Source organism: Centropristis striata, chromosome 12 (assembly GCF_030273125.1).
Source record: "Centropristis striata isolate RG_2023a ecotype Rhode Island chromosome 12, C.striata_1.0, whole genome shotgun sequence".
NCBI lineage: Eukaryota > Metazoa > Chordata > Actinopteri > Perciformes > Serranidae > Centropristis > Centropristis striata.
In genome coordinates, this window is record NC_081528.1 from 28,879,365 (window position 1) to 28,904,600 (window position 25,236).

At 41.2% G+C, this 25,236-nt stretch overlaps 2 protein-coding genes across 3 annotated transcripts; both read left to right on the forward strand.

The window, feature by feature from the left end:
• Positions 1 to 260: 260 nt before the first annotated feature.
• Positions 261 to 8,137, forward strand: etf1a (eukaryotic translation termination factor 1a). 2 transcript variants are annotated; one of them, XM_059346485.1, is made up of 11 exons: positions 261 to 411; positions 797 to 907; positions 2,291 to 2,466; positions 2,864 to 3,003; positions 3,132 to 3,270; positions 3,366 to 3,556; positions 4,089 to 4,218; positions 4,321 to 4,494; positions 4,595 to 4,659; positions 5,604 to 5,751; positions 7,409 to 8,137. In XM_059346485.1, the coding sequence occupies exons 2-11, from the start codon at positions 822 to 824 to the stop codon at positions 7,489 to 7,491; spliced, it is 1,332 nt and encodes a 443-aa protein (XP_059202468.1). In that variant the 5' UTR covers positions 261 to 411; positions 797 to 821; the 3' UTR covers positions 7,492 to 8,137. The 2 variants fall into 2 exon arrangements, with proteins under 2 accessions (XP_059202468.1, XP_059202469.1); XM_059346486.1 differs by lacking the exon at positions 261 to 411 and adding an exon at positions 522 to 672.
• Positions 8,138 to 9,918: 1,781 nt separating this feature from the next.
• Positions 9,919 to 24,824, forward strand: fbxw11a (F-box and WD repeat domain containing 11a). Its single transcript, XM_059346271.1, has 13 exons — positions 9,919 to 10,057; positions 14,659 to 14,727; positions 15,475 to 15,694; positions 16,116 to 16,302; positions 16,597 to 16,687; positions 17,725 to 17,862; positions 19,322 to 19,440; positions 21,750 to 21,999; positions 22,208 to 22,326; positions 22,603 to 22,713; positions 22,805 to 22,883; positions 23,218 to 23,382; positions 23,538 to 24,824. The coding sequence occupies exons 1-12, from the start codon at positions 10,019 to 10,021 to the stop codon at positions 23,377 to 23,379; spliced, it is 1,584 nt and encodes a 527-aa protein (XP_059202254.1). The 5' UTR covers positions 9,919 to 10,018; the 3' UTR covers positions 23,380 to 23,382; positions 23,538 to 24,824.
• Positions 24,825 to 25,236: the final 412 nt, after the last annotated feature.

The window sequence follows — 25,236 nt, forward strand, 5'->3', positions numbered from 1 at the left end:
TTAGGTACACACTTTAGTAGGAGCAACAGTGAAAACAATGTCTGTGCCAGGTTTATACAACCTGTTATTTCAACTGAAGTCTTTCAGTCACATCACACTGACTACAAGTCCCGTGATCCACGGTTCCGGAAACCCACCCAGCTTTGATGATGCTGTTTATCTCCCGTCCAGTCACTGTTTCGATGTTTATGATTGACGTACCGGCCGTGAGCTGTAATTGGTTTCCATGTGGTTTCCAGGAAGTGAACGCCACAACTCAAACCACCTCCCACATGTGAGCCCCGTCGTTAGCACCACGCGCAGCGTGTGGAGGAGAGAAACCGGTCAGGAAGGCAGCGTCACTCCTCGGACCACCGACTCGACGTAACGCAGCGGACAGACAGAGGAGCGGAGCGGCGTTGTCCGAGGCAGGTACCGTACCCGCTCCATTTATACCGTTATTCTCTTAACGTCTGAGAAGCTGACAGTTGGTTTCCATGTGGTTTCCAGGAGAACAGGGGGAAGTAGGTCGTATTAGATAAGAACAGGGTGGACGCTAGGGCCTGGCAGACTGTAGGCCTGGTGTTCTCCGCGCACTGTGCTGAGTGAGGCGGCCGGGTAAAGTCTCTCCCTCACGGTCAGCCCGGTACTGGTCAGGTGCCTTAACGGACACCGCGCCACTAGGTTGGAGAGGTACCTAGTCCAGCCGATTAGGACAGATATTTTGCCAGCCTAATAAGACTGTGAATAACGGTCAATCTATGTACTTGCCGGTTTACCGCATATGTTTTGCTCTTCTTTTTTCACGTCTTTTCAGGTGCTGAAGCGATTACAGCAGAAAGATGGCGGACGACCCCAGCGCGGCGGACAGGAACGTGGAGATATGGAAAATCAAGAAGCTGATCAAAAGTTTGGAAGCTGCCCGTGGGTAAGAGATCCGTTTGAGCTGTGAGTCGAGTTGGTGGCGAGGCCACCTGTACGTGTTGATTGTGTGAATGTTGACCGCCGCAGCAGCTGGAGATCGGATAAGTGGGGCCGAATTTGGGAGTGGTTAGCTTAGCATAGCTAACTTAGCTTTTGCTGCTAGCTCACTAATTGCTAACCGCTAACTGCTGTCGCATTTATCCTGCCTGGTGGTCGGAAACGTTGACTTAACATGTACGTTAAGATATATACTTTGATTTGTCTGTGTTTTGGGTGACATTGTGGATAATGTTGTTCAGCTCCAACAAAACGTATCAAGCTAGTATCGGTTATGTTAGCTGTGTTGCTAATGAGACCCGCTAATAGACGTCATCTCTGGAAAGAGGCCGCCATGGGTGTCTTTAACAAGAAAGCACGTTGATGAGGAAGGCCGGCTAGCTTACACACTTCCACATACTCCGATTAAGTCCTTCCACAACTTCAACTGACGTTTGCCTGGCCTTTTTATATATCGATTATGTGGCAGCTTTTACATTCTCCCAAGAGTCCACCAAGTTAGTTACCTCATGGTTAGTGTGTTACACCACAGCTTTACCGACTGAAAATGGCCAGTTGGAAAGAATTCCAGCTCAGTTGGTGCCGGTTGGGACATGTGGTCCTATTCAATTGTCAAACGTGACATGTGAAATCTGGGTGTTGCTACACTTGCTTGTAGTTGCTCTGCGACAGCTTGCCGTCTAGTGTTGCGCAGAATCTGCTGTCCTGTGCTCCACCGCCTGCCATGTCACACACAGTTGACCGCTTGCCCTATATTCATCCAGCTGCTGCTACCTGCCCGTGTGTGTGTGTGTGTGTGTGTGTGTGTGTGTGTGTGTGTGTGTGTGTGTGTGTGTGTGTGTGTGTGTGTGTGTGTGACCCTGTACTGGTATGCTTTGTCTTTTGACTGGCAGTGAATGGAGAGAGAGTTTGGAGCAGTGGAACTGAAACAGTCCTCGGCTTCAAGGGCAGATACTGTATATTGTGTAACTGAAAGCCCACCCTGTTTGTCCCTCAACCTTTCAGACCCAGTTAAGGTGATACTTTGCAAGGGAAGGGTGTGTGTTTACAAAATGAGATGTGAGCAACAGTTAGTGTTATCTTGAAGGTAATTAAAATAAACAGGTCAAAGGTGCAGTTCAAACTAATAAGTTTATTATGGTTACAGCATGGATTACACCAGCCCAATCAGTCAGTGTCATTTTGACACATTATTTACATCATTGTAGTATGTATTCAGTTACACATTTGAATAGGTAAAGCACTAATGTCTATTGTAAGTTGTTATCATGTGTTTGTATACCTAAGTGTTTATATTAGCACTAATATTAAATCATCTCTCTCTTTCTAGTAATGGAACCAGTATGATCTCTCTGATCATCCCTCCAAAGGACCAGATATCTAGAGTGGCCAAGATGTTGGCTGATGAGTTTGGCACTGCTTCCAACATTAAGAGCCGAGTCAACAGGCTCTCTGTGCTCGGGGCCATCACCTCTGTACAGCAAAGACTAAAACTCTACAACAAGGGTATGTGTTACAGTGAAAATCCAAATAAAACCCTGCTGACTTAAGAAAAATGTTCTCAGTTAAGGCAAGATAGACAGTCAGGTCTAGTGTTTAAATAGCCGTTAGGCGTAAGATATTTCAGTGGCTGTGACAAAAACTGCTAGAGAATAATCGTAGTGTTGTCAAAAGTACTGAAGTATTGATATTGAATATTGGGCGCTTACTACTCATTGTAACAGTCAATGCATCATACATTAGGGCTGGGCAATGCAGACAAAATCTTATATCCCGTCATCAGTCATTTAATTTCCCGATATTGATGTATATCACAATATAACATGTTTTTAGGTAATTCAGTAAATAAATAGGCTTTACCGAGTTGTTATTTCATATAGACTATCCCTTTCTCTCTTGCCAGTGCCACCCAATGGTTTGGTCGTGTACTGTGGCACCATTGTGACAGAGGAAGGCAAGGAGAAAAAAGTCAATATCGACTTTGAGCCTTTTAAGCCAATCAACACCTCCCTGTACCTCTGTGACAACAAGTTCCACACTGAGGTGAGAGCTTTGGCTTGGTTTCTGTGGCTGCATATGATACTTTTCTTGTACAGACATAAACTTTGGATCAATATTAAACCTGCTTTCTGTCACATTTTCCATTCTTCCCTCATTCTCCCCTAACACAGGCATTGACAGCCCTGCTCTCTGACGACAGTAAGTTCGGCTTTATTGTGATCGACGGTAGTGGGGCACTTTTTGGCACGCTGCAGGGCAACACCAGGGAGGTGCTACACAAGTTCACTGTGGACTTACCCAAGAAACACGGTACTGACCCACAATACTCACAAAACTGAAATTTTGCCAGGATCATGAGATCATTTTAAAAAGATTTTGTCTCTTATTCTTTATCTTTCTTTCAGGCAGAGGAGGGCAGTCTGCCCTGCGTTTTGCTCGTCTGAGAATGGAGAAGAGACACAACTATGTGAGAAAGGTGGCTGAGACGGCTGTCCAGCTCTTTGTGTCCAATGACAAAGTTAATGTGGCTGGAATGGTCTTGGCTGGCTCTGCCGACTTCAAGACTGAGCTCAGCCAGTCAGACATGTTCGACCCAGTAAGTTTTTTTTCTGTGTTACCAATTGAGTATTTACCGTGTAATAAACAGGGGTGAAAACTTCAGTCTTAACGTTAACCAAGATACTTGTTCAAAATTCCTTTTGTATTATACGTGACTGACATTACCAGTCTTAGACTACTCCTTTAACGTTACCATTTTGCAGATGATTACACACACACACACACACACACACACACACACTCCCTTAGTGGGAGCTATTGATGGCAGTTCTCTGAGTGCATTAACCCCTGCGCAATAGTCTTAACACTGGTAACTGAAGTGCGCTTTCCAAAGATGTCTTGCCACAGCTGTGGTTAGAATATAACCTGGAGCCTTATGTGTGATTATTGTCTGTATATTTCTGTTCTCTAGCCTCTACCATATCCCAAAATACTCAGATTTAGTTGTCAACCTGCAGAGTTTGTAGGAAAAAGTTATTGATAATTAGTTCTAATTATCACTTTATGCCTTTTGTGTCTCTAAACTATATATCTATAGTGTGTTTAACCAGTGTGTCTGTTTTCTACAGAGGTTACAGGCCAAGGTTTTGAAGCTGGTTGACATTTCCTATGGAGGAGAGAATGGTTTCAATCAGGCTATTGAGCTCTCAGCAGAGGTTCTCTCCAATGTCAAGTTCATCCAGGAGAAAAAGCTCATAGGTGAGTTGTCCTATAGATACATTTGAACAGATGTTTTCAGTTAAAGTAGACAAAAGCCTTTGTTGTGCTAGAGATTTCCCTAACGGTTGTCTCTCTCTACAGGGCGGTACTTTGATGAGATCAGTCAGGACACAGGGAAGTACTGTTTTGGTGTGGAGGACACACTCAAAGCCCTGGAGATGGGAGCAGTGGAGATCCTCATAGTCTATGAAAACTTAGACACCATGCGCTACATTCTACGCGTACATGGGGCCGAGAGCAACGGAGCAGAAAACGGTACACAAATCACAAATATCGCATCTACCATTACTGAGAAATGAGGCAGGCAATGTTATGCTATGATACTATAATTTCATCTCTCTCCCTTTGTTTTCAGATGAGAAAACTTTGTACTTGACGCCAGAGCAGGAAAAAGACAAGTCTCACTTCACAGACAAGGAGGTGAGTACTACAGAGAAAGGAAAGATTCCTGTGCTTTAAGTTGGACACATGTCCCATCACACCATGTGTTCCTGATAGTGGTTTGCCATTTCATATGTATAACAAACATATCATATATGTTTAAAGTAAAACTGGTCTGATTAATATTGTGGTGAAGGCAATATTCAGATTTGTTGACATGACAAAAAAATTGCTCCCTGCTTCACACAGAGGAGTTAGTTCCTAAAAGGAGAGCGACTTGAGCAGTGCAGAACAGTGGCACCGTTAGGCCAGGGTGTCTACAGCCCCAAATGTTTTATGGAAAGCCCCAGGCTTTTAGCGACTTACCGCTCAGAGTAATCGGTTCTTGTGGCTGAGTTACGATGGTTACAGGAATCAACGTCGCCATGTAATTTTGTTATAAGCCTGTTGGAAAGCAAGCCTATGTGAAGGCTAAACGTTGATATATGCGATAGTCTTTGAAACATAACATGCTGCGTCAGCGCTGAGTGACACAAGTTACAGCAGGAAGAGTAGAGGAGGAATGGCAGAGCGTGCATGTCCAGGTGGAAAAAACAACTCGTTCTCAAACTTGGATTTTTCCAAAAGAGAAGGCAGGGTAAGAAGTTAGCCTAAATAGTAATCTTTTTCTTCTTTTTTATTAACTGATTGAAGATTTGTATTTGGCAACTTTAGATTTGTGTTAGACTTTATTTTGTTTCACTATTTGTATATTTCATATTTTTGTGTATTTTTGATAAAGAATTTACTCGCTATGAGATTTTACTGAATATTTAAAGGTTCATGCTGACATAAAACTTGTTTACTTGCAATTGTTCTTGAAATTAATTATAAATTACATTTTAGTATATTGTATTGTCATCAAGAATATCATTATTGCAGAAATACCCTGAAATGTTGTTTTTGGGCTATATCGCCTACCCTGACTCCGATTGTGTTTTTAGACGGGACAGGAACATGAGCTGATCGAGAGCATGCCACTGCTGGAGTGGTTTGCTAACAACTACAAGAAATTTGGAGCCACGCTGGAGATAGTCACAGACAAGAGCCAGGAAGGATCCCAGTTCGTCAAGGGCTTTGGAGGCATTGGGGGTGAGCACACTATTGATTATGACAGTGTTTATAGCAGTGAAAATTCACTTTTGTACAGAGTCAGGTAAGGAGAAATTAAGGATAAATAAAATTGTCATCTGCGACTTAGTGATTTGATGTACGGCTTTTTAACTAGAAGGAGCAGGTTCAAGCCTCCGTTAATCTTCATACTTCCACATGCTTTTCATTGTATCTTTTCAGGAAAGCTGTTTTGTCTAAATTAATTTTATGCTGAGATCAGCAACAATTAAGACATTGATAGCCAGGGATATATGATTGCAAGAATGTCACAGGCTAATTATAATCATTGGCTTAACTCCATGCACACAAGACTACACCGTATACATAAAAGGTTATGGCTATGACTAATTCTGCTGGAAAGATAGCTGTTTACATATAACCATGGCTACAGCAGAGTAAAGTAGTTGTAATAGACTCATGCACTTTAACTAGATAGGCCACTTGATATGAGATACTGTAGACGGGGACAGACTGTCCCAGTTTGGTTTGCTTCTCTTTTTTTCCTTGATTCACTTTACTCCTGTCCTTTGGCCACCCTGAGTTTTTTTAGGAGACCAGTGGTGGATGGGGAGGTAAGGAAATGAGGGGGTGGTGGAGCCAAATGAAAAGCACCCTGAATCCCTAATGTTACTGAACTGCATCTGCTCTCTGTTGGACAAGCAGGCACTTCAAATTCCCAATGTGATCACTAAAGTTTTACATTATGCTTTCCATGCATGTGTTTGAATGTTGTTTCACCTAGGGGGTGAATCACGATTATTTCCATTATTGATTTAATGGCAACTATTTTCTCTACTAATAAAAGTAATGAACATTATCCATTGTAGTTTCTCAAAGTCAAGGGGATGTCTTTATATTTCATGTTTTGTCAGTATAAAACCCAAAGGTATTCAGTTTAATATGATAAAAAATGGACAAAGGCAGGAAATCTCCATATTGAAGATACTGGAAACAATTTTCTGCCATTTTTGCATTAAAATTACTCTTGACAATGAATCACTTTATATATATTTGCCCATTATTTTTTTGTCAATCAACTAATCAATCATTCCACCAATTTTTGCGGCTCTATTTCACGTTTGATTATCCGAAAGAGTGCATGAGATAACTGAAAACTAGTGGCATGATAAATCAAAGTATAGAAAATACAATACATTTAACATGCTTTCCTGCTAAAGATGCACATTAGACTTTCCATACTAATGTGGTGTTGTCCAGTTGACAATAGCATGCTAGAGGCCTTAACTGCAAAAATGTAGAGTCCTTTCATTGTCAACAGGTGTGATGCAGAATGTTCAGCAGGACAGTTATGGGATCATCGTAGGTGTAAAATGTAGTGTAGAGTCAAATTATTTAATGGCAGTACTTTTTCTCAAAATGAAAAGTATTAATTTTCTGTGAATTTCCTCAACATCCTAAATGTAAATTTCATGGCCTTTTTTTTTCCAGTAAGTAGTTCTGGAAAAAAAAAGAGGAACTCATAAATTCATGCTTTTGAGATACAAATACCGCACCCTCATAGCTAAGAGGGATTAGTTTATCCCATTACATATTCTGCCTCGATCTAACCAAACATGACATAAGCTGGCCAGCCATCATATTACCTTTGCTAATCTGTCATCTTTGTGTTCCTCAGGTATCTTGCGGTACAGGGTGGATTTCCAGGGCATGGAGTACCAAGGAGAGGACGATGAGTTCTTTGATTTGGATGACTACTAGGTAGTCGGGGACAGATTTTGGGAGAAAAAAAGCAAAGCAAAGGAATGAATGAAGAAATGAGGAAAGAAAAATGCCACCTCTCTTGCAGCAAATGAGAGGTGCAACAGTGATGACCATATATATGACAGACACACCTTCCAATTTACCTGTTGCATACACAACAGTGCGCATACATTTCATCTGTACACACGTCAAAATGCATCACAAAGGCTGAAGAGGAGTGAGATTTTCTTTCATCCAGAGAGGGAGAAAGCCCTTCCTGAATAAATCCCTGCCTTAGAGTGCTGGTTCCTTCCCCTAGTTGGATTGGACTCGACTCATTTTGTTCTTTTTTTTCTCCTCCTCCCCTCCATTTTGAATGAACACAACAGCAAGTTCCCAGATTCCTCGCTGCCCCTAACCCGGTCTGAAGATGAACTTTGGACTCGCTCCTCACATATAGAAAATATATTTTCCTTTTTTGCCTCATGTCCCTACCCTATCTCTCTTCTCCCTTCTATGCTTTCTCTCTCCTTTTTTTTTTTTGCATTTCATTTTTTTACTGGTAACTGCTGCTGTTGTATTTTATGAGAGTGGGGGATTTTTTTTACCTGGGTTTCTGTAGAGAAAGGGGGACAAAGTATTAAATTTGAACTGCTGAAAACCATTGCTACCTCCTCATCTGCTGTGGTCTCGATCTTGTGCTGTGTCTACTCCCTTCCTGGCAAGGCAGACCCTTTCTCTGCTTTCCTGACTTCAAATGAATATATTGTTGTAGTCCTCTGTGAGCGATAAGTATGCATAACTGCTTTTAGGGTGTTCTGTTGTCTAATTGGTTAATTAGGATCCACCTCTTAATGTTAAAAGTTTAGTTAATTTTAAACTGCAGAAAGCAAAGTTATCAGATATCTTGCTAGTATCCCAATTGACATGAGGTGATGTTTTCAGATAAAATTAACTTACATTTTTCAAAATCTGAATCCCAATTACAAGATTCCACTTGTTAAATATTTTATTACAATTGTAAAGTGATCTCTGACAGATTCATGTTATTAGAAATCTGAATTTTTCTATGCATTCTTGCAGGTACGTTTTTTGAATGTGATGTCGGTCATCTAGAAAATTTGATTATTTTGCTTTGCCACTATAGAACTTTTTCACAGCAGACATTTTGACTTGAAGGAAAAGCACAGGTGAAGTTAAAAAAAAAAAAAAAGTAAATGATTGCTAGGTTCCATTAAGCCGTTACAGCGAGTAAACATGCACAAAACGAGGATCTCTAAGAGTGCAACCATCATTCATGTTAATAAATTCACCTGTTTTACTTTGACATGACATGTCTACTGTAAAAACAATGTTAGGGAAGTAAGCTAAAAGATAAGGTGTGAGTTTTCATTCATAATGCTTTGTGGATAAATAATGAAAAGGAGTAGTTCAAGAATGGACTTTTTAAGTACACCAAACATTCATCCTCATAAAAAATGAGTCACATTGATTCACAGTAAAAGCTAAGGAAGTAAAATAGCATTAAGGTGCTTGCTTTGATGAAATCTCTGAGTAGATACTGAGTGTTAAGGAAGGAAACAAAACATCCTGCATATAACACGCTTTGTAAATATAAAATTAGTGTTCAGGGACTGGAATGTGAGTAATTCAAACATTAACACTCAATTGACTGCCAGACATTTCTCTATAATGCCTGTGGGATTCATAGGAAAGCATGAGGAAAGGTCAACTAAGGTAAAGAGCGACAGAGACTGAAATTGTGCCTGGTTGACTGAGTTTTCTGGATGACTTTGTTGATTAAAGCCTGAAACAGGTCTTCTTACATCAATCTATGTTTATTCTGTTCCACATTTTACTCAAAGTTATCCTGATAACCCTCTGACCTGCTTTTTGCAAGAGGCTACTAGTGTAGTTATACTGTCACTTTTATACCTCGGCTTATTAATTTTTATTTATTTTAGCCCTGCAACATCCTTTTATGGATGTACCAAAATATGCATTTGAATGGAAATGTATTTTAACAATCCAAACCTCTTCTCAAAAATGTATTTGAACATGTTCATCACTAAGCTGCAGGAACACAACCTTGAACCATTGCATCACAACTTTCGTTACTATTTAATGGAATTTGACTTAAATGACCATTTCCTTTAATCACAAATTAAAATAGCCAACATCCTGCAGCATCTCATAGCAAAGCTATGCGGATGATTGATTTTGCCTTAGTGTATTCCTCTTCAGGATAGCAACAGCATCTTCATCCATTTGCCCTTTTGTTTGGGGGAGTCACCGGGGAAGCCTTGGTAGCACGGTGAACCAATCAATAAAAAGCAAAGCTGCGAAATCACGCCTCTTTTGACAAAATCTGTCCAATCAGCGCCCTTCTTCATCGCATGGGCGTTCCCATCCCCCACCACCCTTTTGACACTGCCCTACCAAAGCTGTGTGGTTGAGCGAAGTGAATGACGTTTCTGCATTTGCGGGCCGCCGACGCAGGGCTGGGTTTCCATTTTCAGAGCGAGTTTCGGGGGGGATCGTCAACATGGAGCCGGAGATGGAGGACAAAACGTTGGAACTGATGGTAAGATTCGTTTCGTTATGGCATCCTGAACATCCGAAGTGTTCAGTATCTCTGTTATATCGGGGGAAGCGCCGAGGCTCGGTTCGACGGCAGGAATGGGCTGAAGCGGCTTGTCGGGAGAGGTGGAGGAGAAAGGAGGGGGGACCAGAAAACAGAGGGAGGGCCTGAAATTATCGATACCTTTTTCTTAAAATGCTCCGCGTACTGGTCTGATTAATAGCCAAGACCTTGACTTCAACATCCGATGACAGTAAAACCTATGTTGTTTTGTATAAACCTTGTACACAGCGGGGAAAGTAAAAGGTTGATGTTGAGTCGTCGGCTGAAGGCAGCCGAGGGTTCTCGGGGCAGCGCTCACTGCGGTGACGCTGCGCCACTTTAACTGGGCCTGTCTGGTACTTAGCCATCCAGCTAACAGGCTAGAAGGCGATGAACCACCTAAATTTACCGTCATGTTATATTATGTAGGTTATCCTAAGACAACTACATGATAATAGTGACGTGGAACGGTCGAAAAGATTTCATAACACATTGGAATGTTGCTAAAATCGTAACAATGTGTTGGTTCTCTGTTTATATTTTCGAAGTGCGTAGAAGGAAGTGTATTGCCTTTTCATTCACATAGCGTTACCACGATTAGCGAGGTAGCAATTAGCTTAATAGCTAGCATGCTAAAAATGCTAGGTGTACTGAACAACCATTACAATACCAAAATAGTCAGTTGGTCAGGGCAGTAAAAGCTGTTTTGAACTGTCATTGAACAGTCATTATGATGTATTTTTCCTCATAGACGGTCTGATTTGGTCAACAAGTAAGTTTCCTTGTGAAATGATTAGCTATCTTGATGAGCTAGCTTGCTAGGCTAATGTTAGCTTAGTAATAGCTAACATTAACATTACAGGGGTCAAAGTGGTCCTAAGGAAGACGCCAATTAAGATGAGACACAGATGTGTTTTGTCATTTAACTTACACGCGGATAGAGTTTCCATTCGTGTGTCAGGTACTTGTTGTTCATATCTGAAATACCGCACCTCTGTTTCTCTAACAAACATCCATTGCATTACTTGCTATTGACATAGCAAGTTAGGCCTAGAAAGAAATATCTTTTGACTGTTTAATAGATTATGTGGACCAGATATCTCCTCTCGGGCACAGACTTGCCAGAGTGAGCGGTGTGTGCCTATTTTTGCTTAAAGGGTCCCATCCACAATTAGTACACATATTTATAAATCGTGAATAACCATTGGTCAGAGAAATGAAATTCCAGTAAAAGAGAAAAAGTTAGATATGGAGACAGTACATAAAACACACCAAACTTTGAAAAGGTGTTCATGAAATTTAAATAGTGATCAAGTTACTGAAGATTGAATAATTAATCAGATGTAATAGATGGATTGTTTTCTAAGTCCTCATTTAGTTGTTTTATCTTTATTTTGGCCTCCAATGTAAAATATATAATTAGAACGACTGAAAAAAGAAATGTACCCAAGTGCGTACTCTGTTGCAGAACAAGAAATCGATTTATAAAAGAGATTATTAGTGCTGACATCGTATGAACAGTAATTTATCTGACAAGGGCACTTACTCTGTGTATCCAATGGACTTAATTAATTTATACATCTTATTTCCTCTCACTGAAGAATGATTACACATATTACGACGGAGGAAATATAGATTTGTGCACGTTTTGGGGACCATAACTTTACAGGTCTACAAAACATCTTGAATTCTGTCTGGGTTTGTGTCTGTGTGTATTTGTTGAATTTTTTTTTTGTCCCAGTGTTATTCACTAACCACTCATGAGAGTGGGGATGGCAGAACAGTGGGTGGGGTTTCTGTCAAAACAAAAGTGACAATAATTGACAATTACTCCCATTGCCCCTCCCTCTCCTCTACCTGTACCCACCAGTTCATGTCTAATGATGCTTCTGTGTGTGTGTTTATCAGTTTGTATCTTGTGTGTGAAGGAGTGTGTGTTCTTGCGCTCACTGTGCCAATGTGTGTGTAGCTCTAATACTGGTTTTTCCCCCTCACTATCCCCCACCTCCTCCCCTGTTCTTCTCTCCTCACCTTTGATGGTTACACACCCACCTCCTCTCAATTTCAAACCAAACCTTATTTATTTTTCCATTATTTTTATATTCTTAACACTTTACCACACTCCACCTGTCTTGTTCCTCACCAACTCCTCACCACGTCCATCCATCTGTCCATTCATTGATCCATCCATTCACTCATCTCCTTTGGTTTCCTACTCCCCAACTTCCCTCATCAACCCTCCCTCCTCTTTTCCTTTACTTCCCATCTCTGGTCTCTCGCTCTTCCCTTTCTCTTCCTCCCTCACCCTGTCCACTTCGTTCTCCTCCTCCCGTCCTCCCTTCCTCTCTCTCTTTCACACAGTGCTCTGTGCCTCGCTCTCTCTGGCTGGGCTGCTCCTCGGTGGCTGAGAGTTTGTGTGCACTCAGGTGCCTGCAGAGCATCCCCTCCACCCGGGCTCACAACCAGGTTCTGCCTCTCTCCTCTTAATTCTGCTGCTCCTCCTCCTCTCCCTTCCCTTCCTCCCTTGCCATCTTCTCACCCTTCACTTTTCTTCGCCCACTCCACATGACTCCACATACCACCTTGGTGCAGACAGCACCCACTCACCCCCTCACCCTCCTACCTCCTCACCTTCCGTTGTCCTTTCCTCCCTGTTGGAAGCACACTGCTCTCAGGTTCTTCTCTGGTGCGTCCTCAAACTCTCTGCTTGACACAGAATTGTAGCTTTTGTAAACTGTAATTGACTTCCTTTGTAATCTTGTCAAATCATAGTTCTTGCTTCTAAATTAGGCACCAGGATGCTTAAAAAGTCAAACAGTGATTGAGCCATGTATTGAAAACTGGAGACTCTTTATCAGTTTGGAAAGTAGACTATTTCCCCAGTAATCTGGTGTAAGTGGAGAAAGTACATGGCGGGGGTGCCAGAGAATAACCCTGCACTGAGGAGTAACATTTTCTCCCCTTCTACCTGGAGGTGTGAGGGCCGAGGTGGGGGGTCTTCCTTCAAGCTCTGAGAGGCTACATGCTTGCTTGCCTGCCTGCTTGGCCAAACATGGTCTGTCTGTTTTTATTTCTTCTTCCTTCTCTTCTTCTGCTCTGCATGATCATCAACACCAGCAAGCCCATTCTGGCTTCTTGTCCTGTTTGCTTTGGTCTTGGTACCTGACTGTTTGTTTGTTTGTGTGGTTGTGTTAGAGCCAACCACTGATATGTTCTTTGTTGGTTTTGTTATCCACATGTAGCAGCGTGACCAGGTTAGACGGATCACTTTACTGAGCAAAACCTGAAACAGCTCTGTTCTGGGTTTTTCTCAGAAAATAATATTTAAATAATTAGTGTTTTTTTAAGAAAGGCCCCAGGTTCAACCCACCAATGGCCTCTGGAGAAACACTAATAAACAGGCTATTAAAATACATTGACAATCCTGCATTCTAGCTTTTTGCCAATGTAGCTGTTTTCAAAGACTGACCTTGGCTCAGTCATCACCTACACAGATATGCGATAGCAATGACCTCTCCCAGGTAAAAGGCCTTGTGTATGCCATTTCCCAAAATTAGTTTGCCAAGATATCTGCAAACGGAGTTACTGGACTATACAGAACTCCTAAAATTAGGAGTGAACCTGCAGAGAATAGCAATGAGGCATTATTCCTTTTTTGGTGTATTTTCATATGTAGTTGTGCTGTTGTTGCTAATTTCTGCAGAGTTTGCAGCAAACCTTTTAAAACGTTTTAATAGTTCAGAAATTTCCTCGTTTGATGAAAATGTTAATTTTTCAGTTTTCAACATGTTGTTTCAAAGTGGCCTTTCAACATCAATAGTTTCTTCACTCGCAAATAAAACCAGTAAACAAGAAGCCCTATAAGAGAGTAGCAGGTCCCCATGTTGGTTTTGTATGTTTGTAATGATGAATGTAAGAGTATGATACTGCTGCCTGACTGTCCATGTCTCCAAAAGATGTCTATATACTGTAAAGTTCTATGAATGCTTACCATTATAATATATTATATATCAAGTGTTAAGAGCCAGTCTCTCAGTCTATTACTGTCAATATGTGATTTGTGCCATAACCTTGTTATTAAAATGACTCAAGGATATGTAACTTGTTTGCAATGCACTTGTAAGGAGCTTAAGTCATGCAAGAAATGGGTGGGATCCGGTTACCTCCCAGTTCTCGTTTTCTATCCTGTCTGTATGCTGTAAGACCACTATCTGATTTTAGTTTCATTCTTGCCTGAGCTGCTGCCAGTGTCATACCCAAGATGCTGCAGTTTAATTTCCTGTCCAGACTACTTAGCCCACATCACAGACAAGCAAGCGAATAGATTCCTTTTGTTGCAGTGCTCAGTTTTTTTTTCACTCCATATGTGTGTGTATGCACGGGTGTTTGTGCGTGCACGCCTCAGAAGTCATGATGGTTACCCTTCCTTGGCTGTGTTTGTGGCACTCTTGTGTCCAGCGCTGTCCACACCGCTGCCCTGGCTCTGACAGTGCCTTTAACGTAGATGCAAAAAGAACAAAACACTAACCCACACCTTCTTTGTTTTTTGTTTTTTTCTACAGAACACATCAGGGATGGAGTCACAGAACCTCGTGGACGATCTGTCGCCAAAGAAGAACACAGTTCTCAAGGTGTGTGTGTAATTTATGTATCCATGACCGAAGGGCAGTTCATTTAATTCACAGTATTTCAAATATGTATATTTTCAGTGCAGGAATGGCATATAATGTGTGTATCTCCTGCCAAGGGGAATACTCGTATAAAGGTTGACAATATTGATGTTAAAGCTTTCACAGGATTAAAGTAGTATTGCAATATGATTTAAGGTATTGAAGGGAACTATCATTCTCTTTTTGATTGCAAGATATATTAAGATGATCATTGTGCGATTAAGTGTGTAAAATACGATTTGTCTGTGGCAACACAATACTTAATTTAGAACGGTAGTTAGGCACATAATTTGTCTTTAATTATAAATGAATATTGCACTGCCTGCGATTTGGATATTGTACTGTTGAACAAGTTGTGATTTTGATCAAATTCAACTTAATTGTTCCTTTTCCCCTCATGCCCTCTAGTTAAGTAAAAATCTCACACTGATGTTGGCAAATGCGGTTTAAACTTATCCATTTATTTAAAAGCATTTTTTGCTATTCCCACACATACACCCACACCACTGCGGGCTTTTACTTTAACAAAGTTTAACCCCAAGCATGAAAATTGATTTTTAACTTAGTTCTCTTTGCAACAATAAGAGCCTCCTCTTGATCCTCTTTACAGACTGTTAAAACATATTTGAAAGTAATTCAGGTGATATTGTGTTTAATCTGCTGTAGTAACTAGATTGGATCTCAAATGGTATTTTTCAAATTTTACAGCTTAGTAATGGTCCTGTTGTCGGGTCCCGCAAGCGTCCGTCAGAGGGGAACTACGAGAAGGAGAAGGAACACTGCATCGCCCTGTTTGACCAATGGTCGGAGGCCGACCAGGTGGAGTTTGTCGAGCGCCTGATCTCCCGTATGTGCCACTACCAGCACGGCCACATCAACTCCTACCTCAAACCCATGCTGCAGAGGGATTTCATCACTGCGCTGCCAGGTACAAAAACTGATATGAATGCAACACTTTCCCTCATGCCTGTTGTTTTTTTTTTTTTTTTTTTTTAAAGAAACTTATCTCTGAGTGGTTTTGATTTCCCCCACACATCCAAAAGTTGTTTTCTGCTGCATGATAATGATTATTGTAGTTTAGTGTAAATAAGGCCTTCTTCTGAGCACAAAAAATAATTAAATACCAGAAAGTTAGCATTACAAATTGTAATACTATAATTTTCAACCAGTTTTTTTTGTGATATTTCTATTCTTTAATCTTTGTAGGTATTTTTTATTATTTGAACTAAATGGTAATAAATAGGATTACTTCTGAAGTAATGAACCCCAGGCACAGATAAACTGACCAGATGAAAACGTATTAATTTTGTAGCAAACACTCACTCACTCTTCCTCTTCCTCCCTCTTAGCCCAAGGCTTGGATCACATAGCAGAGAACATCCTGTCTTTCCTGGATGCACGCTCACTGTGCTCAGCAGAGCTGGTGTGTAAGGAGTGGCAGAGGGTCATCTCTGAGGGTATGCTGTGGAAGAAGCTCATCGAACGCATGGTCCGCACTGACCCACTGTGGAAAGGCCTGTCTGAGAGACACCAGTGGTGAGACATAGACCCATTTACACACACACATACATACATACAGGGTTAGCTATCCTACTTTTGGTTACATTAAGATCCAAAAACTGCAGAAATTAAGAAGATGCTATCTGAGGACATAGGTAAACTACTAGCTTTCAGTGTGCTTGTCAGTCTTCTATGTTTTGACCTAGATAACTAATAATTACTTTAAGGTAAAGTAAAGAACGATGAGCAGGCCATGAGTATATTTTGTAGGTGAAAAACAATCCCAGTGGATACAAAGCAGCTGTCATTCATATATTGTTCCTTCCCTAGGGAGAAATATCTGTTCAAGAACCGCACGTCAGAAGTCCCACCCAACTCCTACTATCACTCCCTTTATCCCAAGATCATCCAAGACATAGAGGTAAGATACAACTCATTTCTAGTTTTTGTAGATTTCAACAACAAAAAAATGCAGCTTTCTTTACCGCAATGGACATTATTTTTCTTCATGTTCCTTCTTGTAAAAAAATGTCACCTTGTTTCCTACAGGGAACGATATTAGTAATATCATAGTTTAAAACTGCAACCAGTTCATATGGACTCATTTGAAATGGACATGATATTGTTAAAGGGACGCACTGTTCTGATACTGATAAAATAGCTGGATTGGGTATCGCTGACTATAAGGCCTATCAAATAAGTTCATATACTACATACAAGTAATGGGTTCTCTTTCCAACCTTGCTCGGTATCTCACTATGGGAAGCACCTTTAGCTGTCACCAATCATGGAAGAAAGCGAGTGAGATAGTAAGATACCTCACTCAGGTTATTGGAGAACCGGGGTTACCCTTGTAACCTAAAGATTTTAATTCCTATTTAAGTTTTGACAAATTTTTTGTATTTAAAAGGTTTACACTTTAATTTAATTCCTGCTGGTGCATACATTATTATTGTAATAACAAATATTTAATTACATTTATTTGTACTTATTCATTGTGTTTTACAAAATTATAAAAGAAACGTTTCGGTCAAGTCTGATGTTGCCTTACACATAAAATAATGGTGCCAGCCACTCATTGACCAATACCCAAAGCTCAGATATTGCTGTTGTTTTTATTGACCTTAAAACATGGAAAAAGTCTAATTTGACTTCCCTTTGGTTAACATTACTTTTGTTACTTTAATAAATGGCTTTTTTTTTTTTTTTTTTTTTTTTTTACACTTTTTTATGTTCTGCAAATGTTACTTAATTCACATGTAGAAAATGTGAATTGCAGCTAATGAATAACATTTAGTTGATTGTCTTGGTGTTAATGTTATTTTAATCAGTTATCTCATGACCACTTTCCACCTGGCTCCACCTCCATCTTCTATCTCGGTTCAGCTACAATGCTTCTCTTTATATCTACGGTTGCCTTCTATGTTTGTCTTTCTCATTTGTTGTTCTTTTCTCCAGACTATTGAGGCAAATTGGCGATGTGGCAGACACAACTTGCAGAGGATTCAGTGTCGCTCAGAAAACAGTAAAGGGGTTTACTGTCTCCAGTACGACGATGATAAGATCATCAGTGGCCTTAGGGACAATTCCATCAAGGTATGTGTGTACTGAACATCAAGGCAATGTGTGGAGATATTTCCAAAAGTACATCTAAATTGTAAATATTTGACATACTGAACATACATTTGTGAAACCATGTACATATATTCAAATATGAACATTACAGCTAGGTTTATAAAGGGATTTATAAAAAATATTTTTTTGCGTGATATGTGTATCTACGTTTCCATAGCCACACCTTACCTTGAAAAAAGTGTTTTTACACTTTTATAATGAAACGGCTGTCGCCAAGTGCTCCATAATGACTGCTTTTCTGTATGAAGTTTGAGCAACAACATGTTTAGGCTATGAATGTGGATTGTGACTTGGATTCATCGTATGTTTGTTCACTTGTGAACTTTAGTACCACCTACTGGATTTTAAGTTGTATGGCATTCCCTTGCCAAGGCAATGGTCTATCTCCCAATTTTAATGAAAGTGTAAAATCATTTGTATCTACCCTGTGATTTGGATTCTTCCTTGGCCTGTGTGACACCGTTACACCCATCCAAGTTTCATGAAAACAATGCCAGACAAAAAAAAATCTTAACTAAAACAAAACCCTCGTTGGAAGAGATAATTACAGCTGGTAGCAACTGTTCTGTACAACAGCGAAGCAGCATTGTGGGAAACTCAGATTAGGACCAGTTGAAAGTAGTGATGATCTTTTGTTATATCCCCCACACAGGAGACATCAATGATAACTACATCATCTTTATCCTCTTTACAAAGTGCTGGTCCACCACTAAGTCAATCTTTTTTAAGGACTGAATTGTCTCAACCGCATTAGAGCCTTGAGTCACATTTCAGTTTGTATGAAATATTACAATGCAAAAAAATAAATAAGACCAATAAACTCTTTAAACTGTTAACATAGATCAAATTTAGGTGATATTTCTGTCTAAATGTTTTGTTTGGAATATATAACTACACCCCTACTGGTAACACATAAACGTGCGTGTGTGTTCTCCCTACCGGGGTTTGTGTATTTATGAATTGAATCTTTTGTTCTGGCTCAGTATGGCTTATCATCTTATTGTCTGTGGCGCTGAGCTAACCCAGCAGACACTGAGACAGAACACAAGTGAATTATAGGATAAAAGGGCTCAGCTCCAGACCTGTTGTGTGTTCCACTGATCTGTCTGGCCTGGGAGAAGAAGAGAAGATGATGAAGAGGAGGGTAGGATGGAGGGTGGAGAAGAGCGTATTTGTCTTATTGCTCTCAAGGAGGCTGACGCACACCCAGGGAAGAGCTGATAGGGTCTTACATACACGCACAGCACAGCAGTGGGGAAATGGGGCATGAACACTGCCGTGAGAATAGGCCATTCTTAGCATGACCCAAATCTGCAACCTTTTCATAACCACTTATTTTGCTCTTTTCCCCGTGTCCTCTTCTATCTCCCACACTCTTCTTTCTCCCTTCTCTTCCCACTCCTGTCTTTTCTCCTGATAGATCTGGGATAAGCAGTCTCTGGAGTGTCTGAAGATACTGACCGGTCACACAGGCTCAGTGTTGTGTCTGCAGTATGATGAGAGGGTCATCGTCACCGGGTCTTCCGACTCAACTGTCAGGTATGACACACATCTTGTAACAGAAGGAACACACTGTATTTTGGATTAGGGCCAGCTCGTAGTATCAGCAAGATTAAAAATCATTCAAATGGCCAAAATGCTGTAATTAAGCTGACTTGTAAAGTAGCTGAAGTCTTTTACCCTAATCTACTTTCTCACTTCACTGCATTAAGTGGTTACAGCCAAAGGAGAACAACCTGGCTTCATAGCCTCTATTCTGTTTAAATACATTCATCCCAACAATTTAACAAAGCGGCAGCTTTTTGTTGTATTCACAACGAATCTGGCAGTGCGGTGATTAGTGCATGTTTGTGTGAAAGTGTCACTTAAATGGCCCATTTGTGTGTCATGTTCTGCACTTTAATCCCCTTAACTTGACCTCATGCACTGTTTGCTCAATGTGGCACCGTAGCAGCCGCTTCTTTGCCGGGGAAAGTCTCGCCTGCACAACAATTAACGTCTTTGTACTCCCTCATGGCAGGGTTGTAAAGCTCTGAAAAGCTCATCACAGAGGCGATCAGTCTCTCTTCATCTTCACAGTTGCTCTGTAAACTGTGGAATGCTTCAATACAACATAGTAAACAAGGTTCTTCCTATAGGTGTCTTTCTGGTCTGATTGCTGGTTACGTGATTTGCCACCGCAGCATGACCTCAGTTTACTTCAACCTTTAGACTCTGTTTGAACTTCTGGCCACGGGGCCACTGTTTTTTTTTTTTCGTTTTTTTTTTTTTTTTGCCACCCCACATGGGCCGAACTTCAGCAGCCTAAACTCCTTACCCACATTTTCGCTACAACGCCTGATTTGTTGGAATTGCAACCTAACTATTGTTCAGCTAATGAATTGAGCACACAGCATCTCTGTACTTGGACCTTTAACATGGCTCATACATTTTAGCTTTTTTTCTATATTGAAACCCATCAATTATCAGCGGACCTCTGGGCAGAGACTACCTCTTCACTGGTCATTGTTGACTGTCGGATTTACAACGTGAGATGCAAAAATGGCGTTGGAGTTGAGACAACATTTAGAACCAGATTGTTGGACAAATAACCAGTTTAGCTAAGAAAGCTAAAATGTTGTCAGACGGTAGCCAATAAGTTCAAGATTTCATTTTAGCCAATGCATTCTGCCTTTTTTTGCTATCCACACGGACAGGTTACCTGCTCAAACATGACTACAAACAGAAACCATAACGTTTCATAAACTTGTTCCTGTTGAGTTGAATAGAGATGAAGCATTTATAATTAATGGATGATTTGTTATGCTGAAATGTTTGTTCAGTCCACATACTGTACTGTTTTTTAAATTTTTTTAATTAAGAAAATTAATTTGGACATCGGTTGATTATCAATGTTATATGTGCGTTCGTAACCATATTCCACACAGTTAACATCCATTTATCATTTCACAGAGTGTATGCTTCCAGTCTGTTTTGCACCTAGTCATGACCAACATACCTACTGCTAGGTACGATGAGTTTCCACCCAATCACAGCTGCTGCACACATATCCCTGTCTGGCGAGGATTATATAAATGTTGACGTTTATTATTTCATAATGAGTTAGATTTACTATCATTACTAGAGATAGTGGGTTATGTTTTATTGCAGATATTTAAAGACCTGGCGTGAGTTTGTATGTTGACACTTGGTTGGCTACCGCACACAGAAGCTCAACATTAATTCTCTTATTACTTCACACTTCAGCCGTACTCATTGGATGGTATCCAAGGAAAATGTGACTTCACTTCCTTAGCAACAGCTTGACAGGCACTTTGTTTGTAGGTTTGGTTGTCAGCTTTTCCAGTGTGTTCTGCATTAGACTCTGAATGCCCAGCGGTGCAGTTCAGTAACATGTTCTTCGTGTGCGTGCGTGTGTGTGTGCACATGCACTTCATACACACTGTGTGAACTCTGAGTTGCTCTCCATTGTAAAACTAATAAACATAATTATCTCCCTTGTCTCCATTGTTTTCCTTTTTCCTTCATTCCCATTACATTTCTTTTCCACTCTCCATCTTCAACCTTCTTTTCTTTCATTTTGACCACTCGTCCTGCTGCCCTCATCTCGTTTTTCTTTCCTACTCACCCCTTCCTCCTATCATTTTCCACTTTTCTCACCCCTTTGTAATTTCTTCCCTCCTTGTCTCACCCCTCCCCTCCCATTCCACATCCCTGTTTTTTCCTTCCTGCCTTTTCTTTTCCTCTCTCCGTCACCTTTGCCCTCATCATTCGGCTACCATGTAATTTCTCCCTACTTCTGTTTTCTCTTCCTCCATCCCTCTCCTTCTACTGCTCATCCTCCGCAGGGTGTGGGAGGTGACGACGGGTGAGGTACTGAACACACTGATCCACCACAACGAGGCAGTTCTTCACCTGCGCTTCGCCAACGGCCTGATGGTCACATGCTCCAAGGACCGCTCAATTGCCGTCTGGGACATGGCCTCTCCTACTGACATCAGCCTACGTCGTGTCCTTGTGGGACACCGGGCTGCTGTCAACGTGGTTGATTTTGACGACAAATACATTGTGTCTGCCTCAGGGGACCGCACAATCAAGGTAACACCCTCTTACGGCCTGGGTCAGGCTTTAATCTAGCTGCTATAGTGTCGTCTGAAACGGGCATGGATAATTTCAATGAAAATAGAAATGTCAAACTTGTGCTTTAGTGAGAAAGTGCTTTCAATGTGTTTTTCTGATAAGCTGTACTCATCTGAATAAATCCAGGCTGTTGTTTCACAAGGCTGTCTGTGTTGCCTCCCTGTAGGTATGGAGCACCAGCACCTGTGAGTTTGTGCGCACTCTAAATGGTCATAAGAGGGGCATTGCCTGTCTACAGTACAGAGACCGTCTGGTGGTCAGCGGCTCATCTGACAACACAATCCGGTATGTGTGCAAGATTAAAGATGTACGTGTTTTTTTAATTATGTGTGTACTAAGAAATTGATAGCTAACACAAGATATACCAGTCACTGTATGATGAAATTGAATCAAGCAAAAACAACCCTGAACTCAGATGTCATTGTTTTAAGTTATACCACAGTACGAACAACTGCCCAAACGTTAGCTTCCTAACATTAACTGGTGAAATGGCCGCCAACACAACACGTCTGCAGTATGATGTGTTATGTTATGTGTTAACTGAGGCTTCCCTTTCTCCAGGTTATGGGACATAGAGTGTGGGGCATGTTTGCGAGTGCTGGAAGGTCATGAGGAGCTGGTGCGTTGCATTCGCTTTGACAACAAAAGGATTGTCAGTGGTGCCTACGACGGGTCAGTCTCTCGCACACACACAAACACTCAAGCTTTGTACGCAGAGACACATTGTTACAGACGTTGTGTCGTCTCATGTTTTTCTTTGCAGTAAGATCAAAGTGTGGGACCTGCAGGCAGCGCTGGACCCACGAGCCCCTGCCAGCACACTATGTCTGCGCACTCTAGTGGTGAGTACTTTTTGATTTAGCCACTTAATCACTAAAAAAATTCTTAGTTTTACAGATTTGGCAAGTCAAAATCTTAAAAAACAAAACAAAAAAACTAACAATTGAGAGTTGCGGATTATGTGGCAACTGAGGTTGGACTGCCAAGATGGTTTCAAAATGTCCTTTCATAAATTTGTGTGAATTCCAGCATTTCCTCAACTTTTGGACCTGTGATGTCTTGCACATTTAACAATCTGACATTAATGTTTTATGCTGCTCTGCTTTTTATTGGTGACATCACAAACGTCTATGTATGCATCATATGTTAACATAATCTCATGTCTTGTGTTTTCAGGAGCACTCTGGCCGCGTGTTCCGTCTCCAGTTTGATGAGTTTCAGATCATCAGCAGTTCTCACGACGACACCATTCTGATCTGGGACTTCCTGAACGTCTCGACCAATGGCCAGTCAGAGGGACGGTCTCCCTCCCGCACCTACACTTACATTTCTAGATAGCAGGTACAAAGACGCACACGCATTTACTGTTCCATGATGACACCTTTCTGTAAAAATATTGCATTTTGCATCACACAAGGTTGTGTGTGTAGTTTGAGAATCATATTTGAGTGCTAAGCAGACAAGTGTGTGATTGCTGACTCTTTACTGCCCTCCAGGTGGCGCCATCAACAGCACCTTTTCTTGGAGGAGCCCAGGGCTGATTGGCTGATGGGTGCATCCATCATGGAAAGGAGCCCATCTCTTTTCCTTCCTCCTCGTCATCTCTCTGTCCGCCTCCCACCCTGCCCCCGCCACCTCCCTGCTCGTTCTGACAGACTCTTGAGCTTGTGCCCATTGCCTGCCAGTACTGTGACATGCACACACAGACACACACACAGGTCAACACTGATGAGGATTCCCTACTACAGAACCAACGCAACTCCCCCAAGAAGTCCACCTTCTACTACTAATTTATGTTTTGTAAAGTACACTAATGACAGTATTAACTTAGACCGTATGGAAGTCACAAGCTCCCTTTTTGTTCCCTTGATACAAACTTAAAGCAGCTTCTGCTCCTCAGTTTTCAACCCCCTGCCAAAACAGGTTTCCACAGATACAGAATCGCTTCTAGATATATATTTATATATATATATTACACACACATACACAAACAAACAAACACACACACAGTGGCACAGTTGGACAGAGGATGACCGGAGCTGTGATGCGGGAGACAGAGACTCTTTACTCAGCTCTAGGAAAGGAGGGAAGGATGGGAGATGGAGGGAGTGAACGAGGGAGAATCTGTCAGGGGGAAGACTTCCCTGCTCCCTCTCACTCCCTCTCACTCCTCCCTGTCTCTCTTTCTCCCTCCCTTCTCCCCCCCACCCCCCTCTAACCCCCAGAGATGCACACTCGCTTGGAATATGGGGGCGCACACACTCAAGTTTGCGTGAGTGTGTGTTTGTGTATGTGGACTTGTGAAACGGCAGAACAGAGCAGAAGCGTCAAACAGACAGACATGCATGTGAGGTTGCCTTGGATACAGCATCCCGGTACACCTCTGCTTTTTTTTTTTCTCTTTAACTCTTACTTTCTTACTGTTTTTTATTACTGTTACTTTCTCATTTTATTTGAGTATTTTGGTTCTTAGTACAAAAATCATACTAAGCGTAGTCCTCTTTCTATTTCCCCTCTCTCTTACTGTCTTTTCCTCATTCTTTCTTCTAACTTCGACCCTTGTTCATCTGTCCCTTTCACTCCATCTTTCTCTCCTCATCATCTATGTGCTTGCTTTGGTTATGAGAGAAGCTGGAACTCAAGAGCTCAAATTTAGCTGTAAACGGAGTTGTCTTGTCAAAAATTGTGTTGTATATTAAAAATGATTTTTTAAAGAAGAAAATGACCTTATTGTGAATAAAGTACTTGACAGTGGTGGAGTGTTGAGCCAACTGTAACATGAATGAGTGTCTAATTGTCTGTCTGTTTCTGTCTGTGTGCATGTGTGGGTGGATTACTGCTCTGCTGCCGCTCGGACGTGTAGATGCAGCACTCGGGCCTTGAGTTTGTTCCCTTTGTACTTCAGACAAAGAATTTGGATAATTTATAAGGTTTTGTGGAATTCCATTTGACATTTTTCAGGAGATTGCAGCATCCTGTGGTCCTGCTGTGTGGAGTTTTCTCACCACCGCAACAGTCAGCAGCTCAACTGAGCAAACTCACTCTGTTGAGGACAACAGAGGATGACATGATTGAAAGCTAACTGAAAAACTAGTAGAGTGGACCTTGAGTAAAGATTAGTTTTTCTTTTGTTGAAACTGTTTGCAAGATCAAATAATGCTCACTCTTTACTCAAAACTGAGTTTACATGCGCTC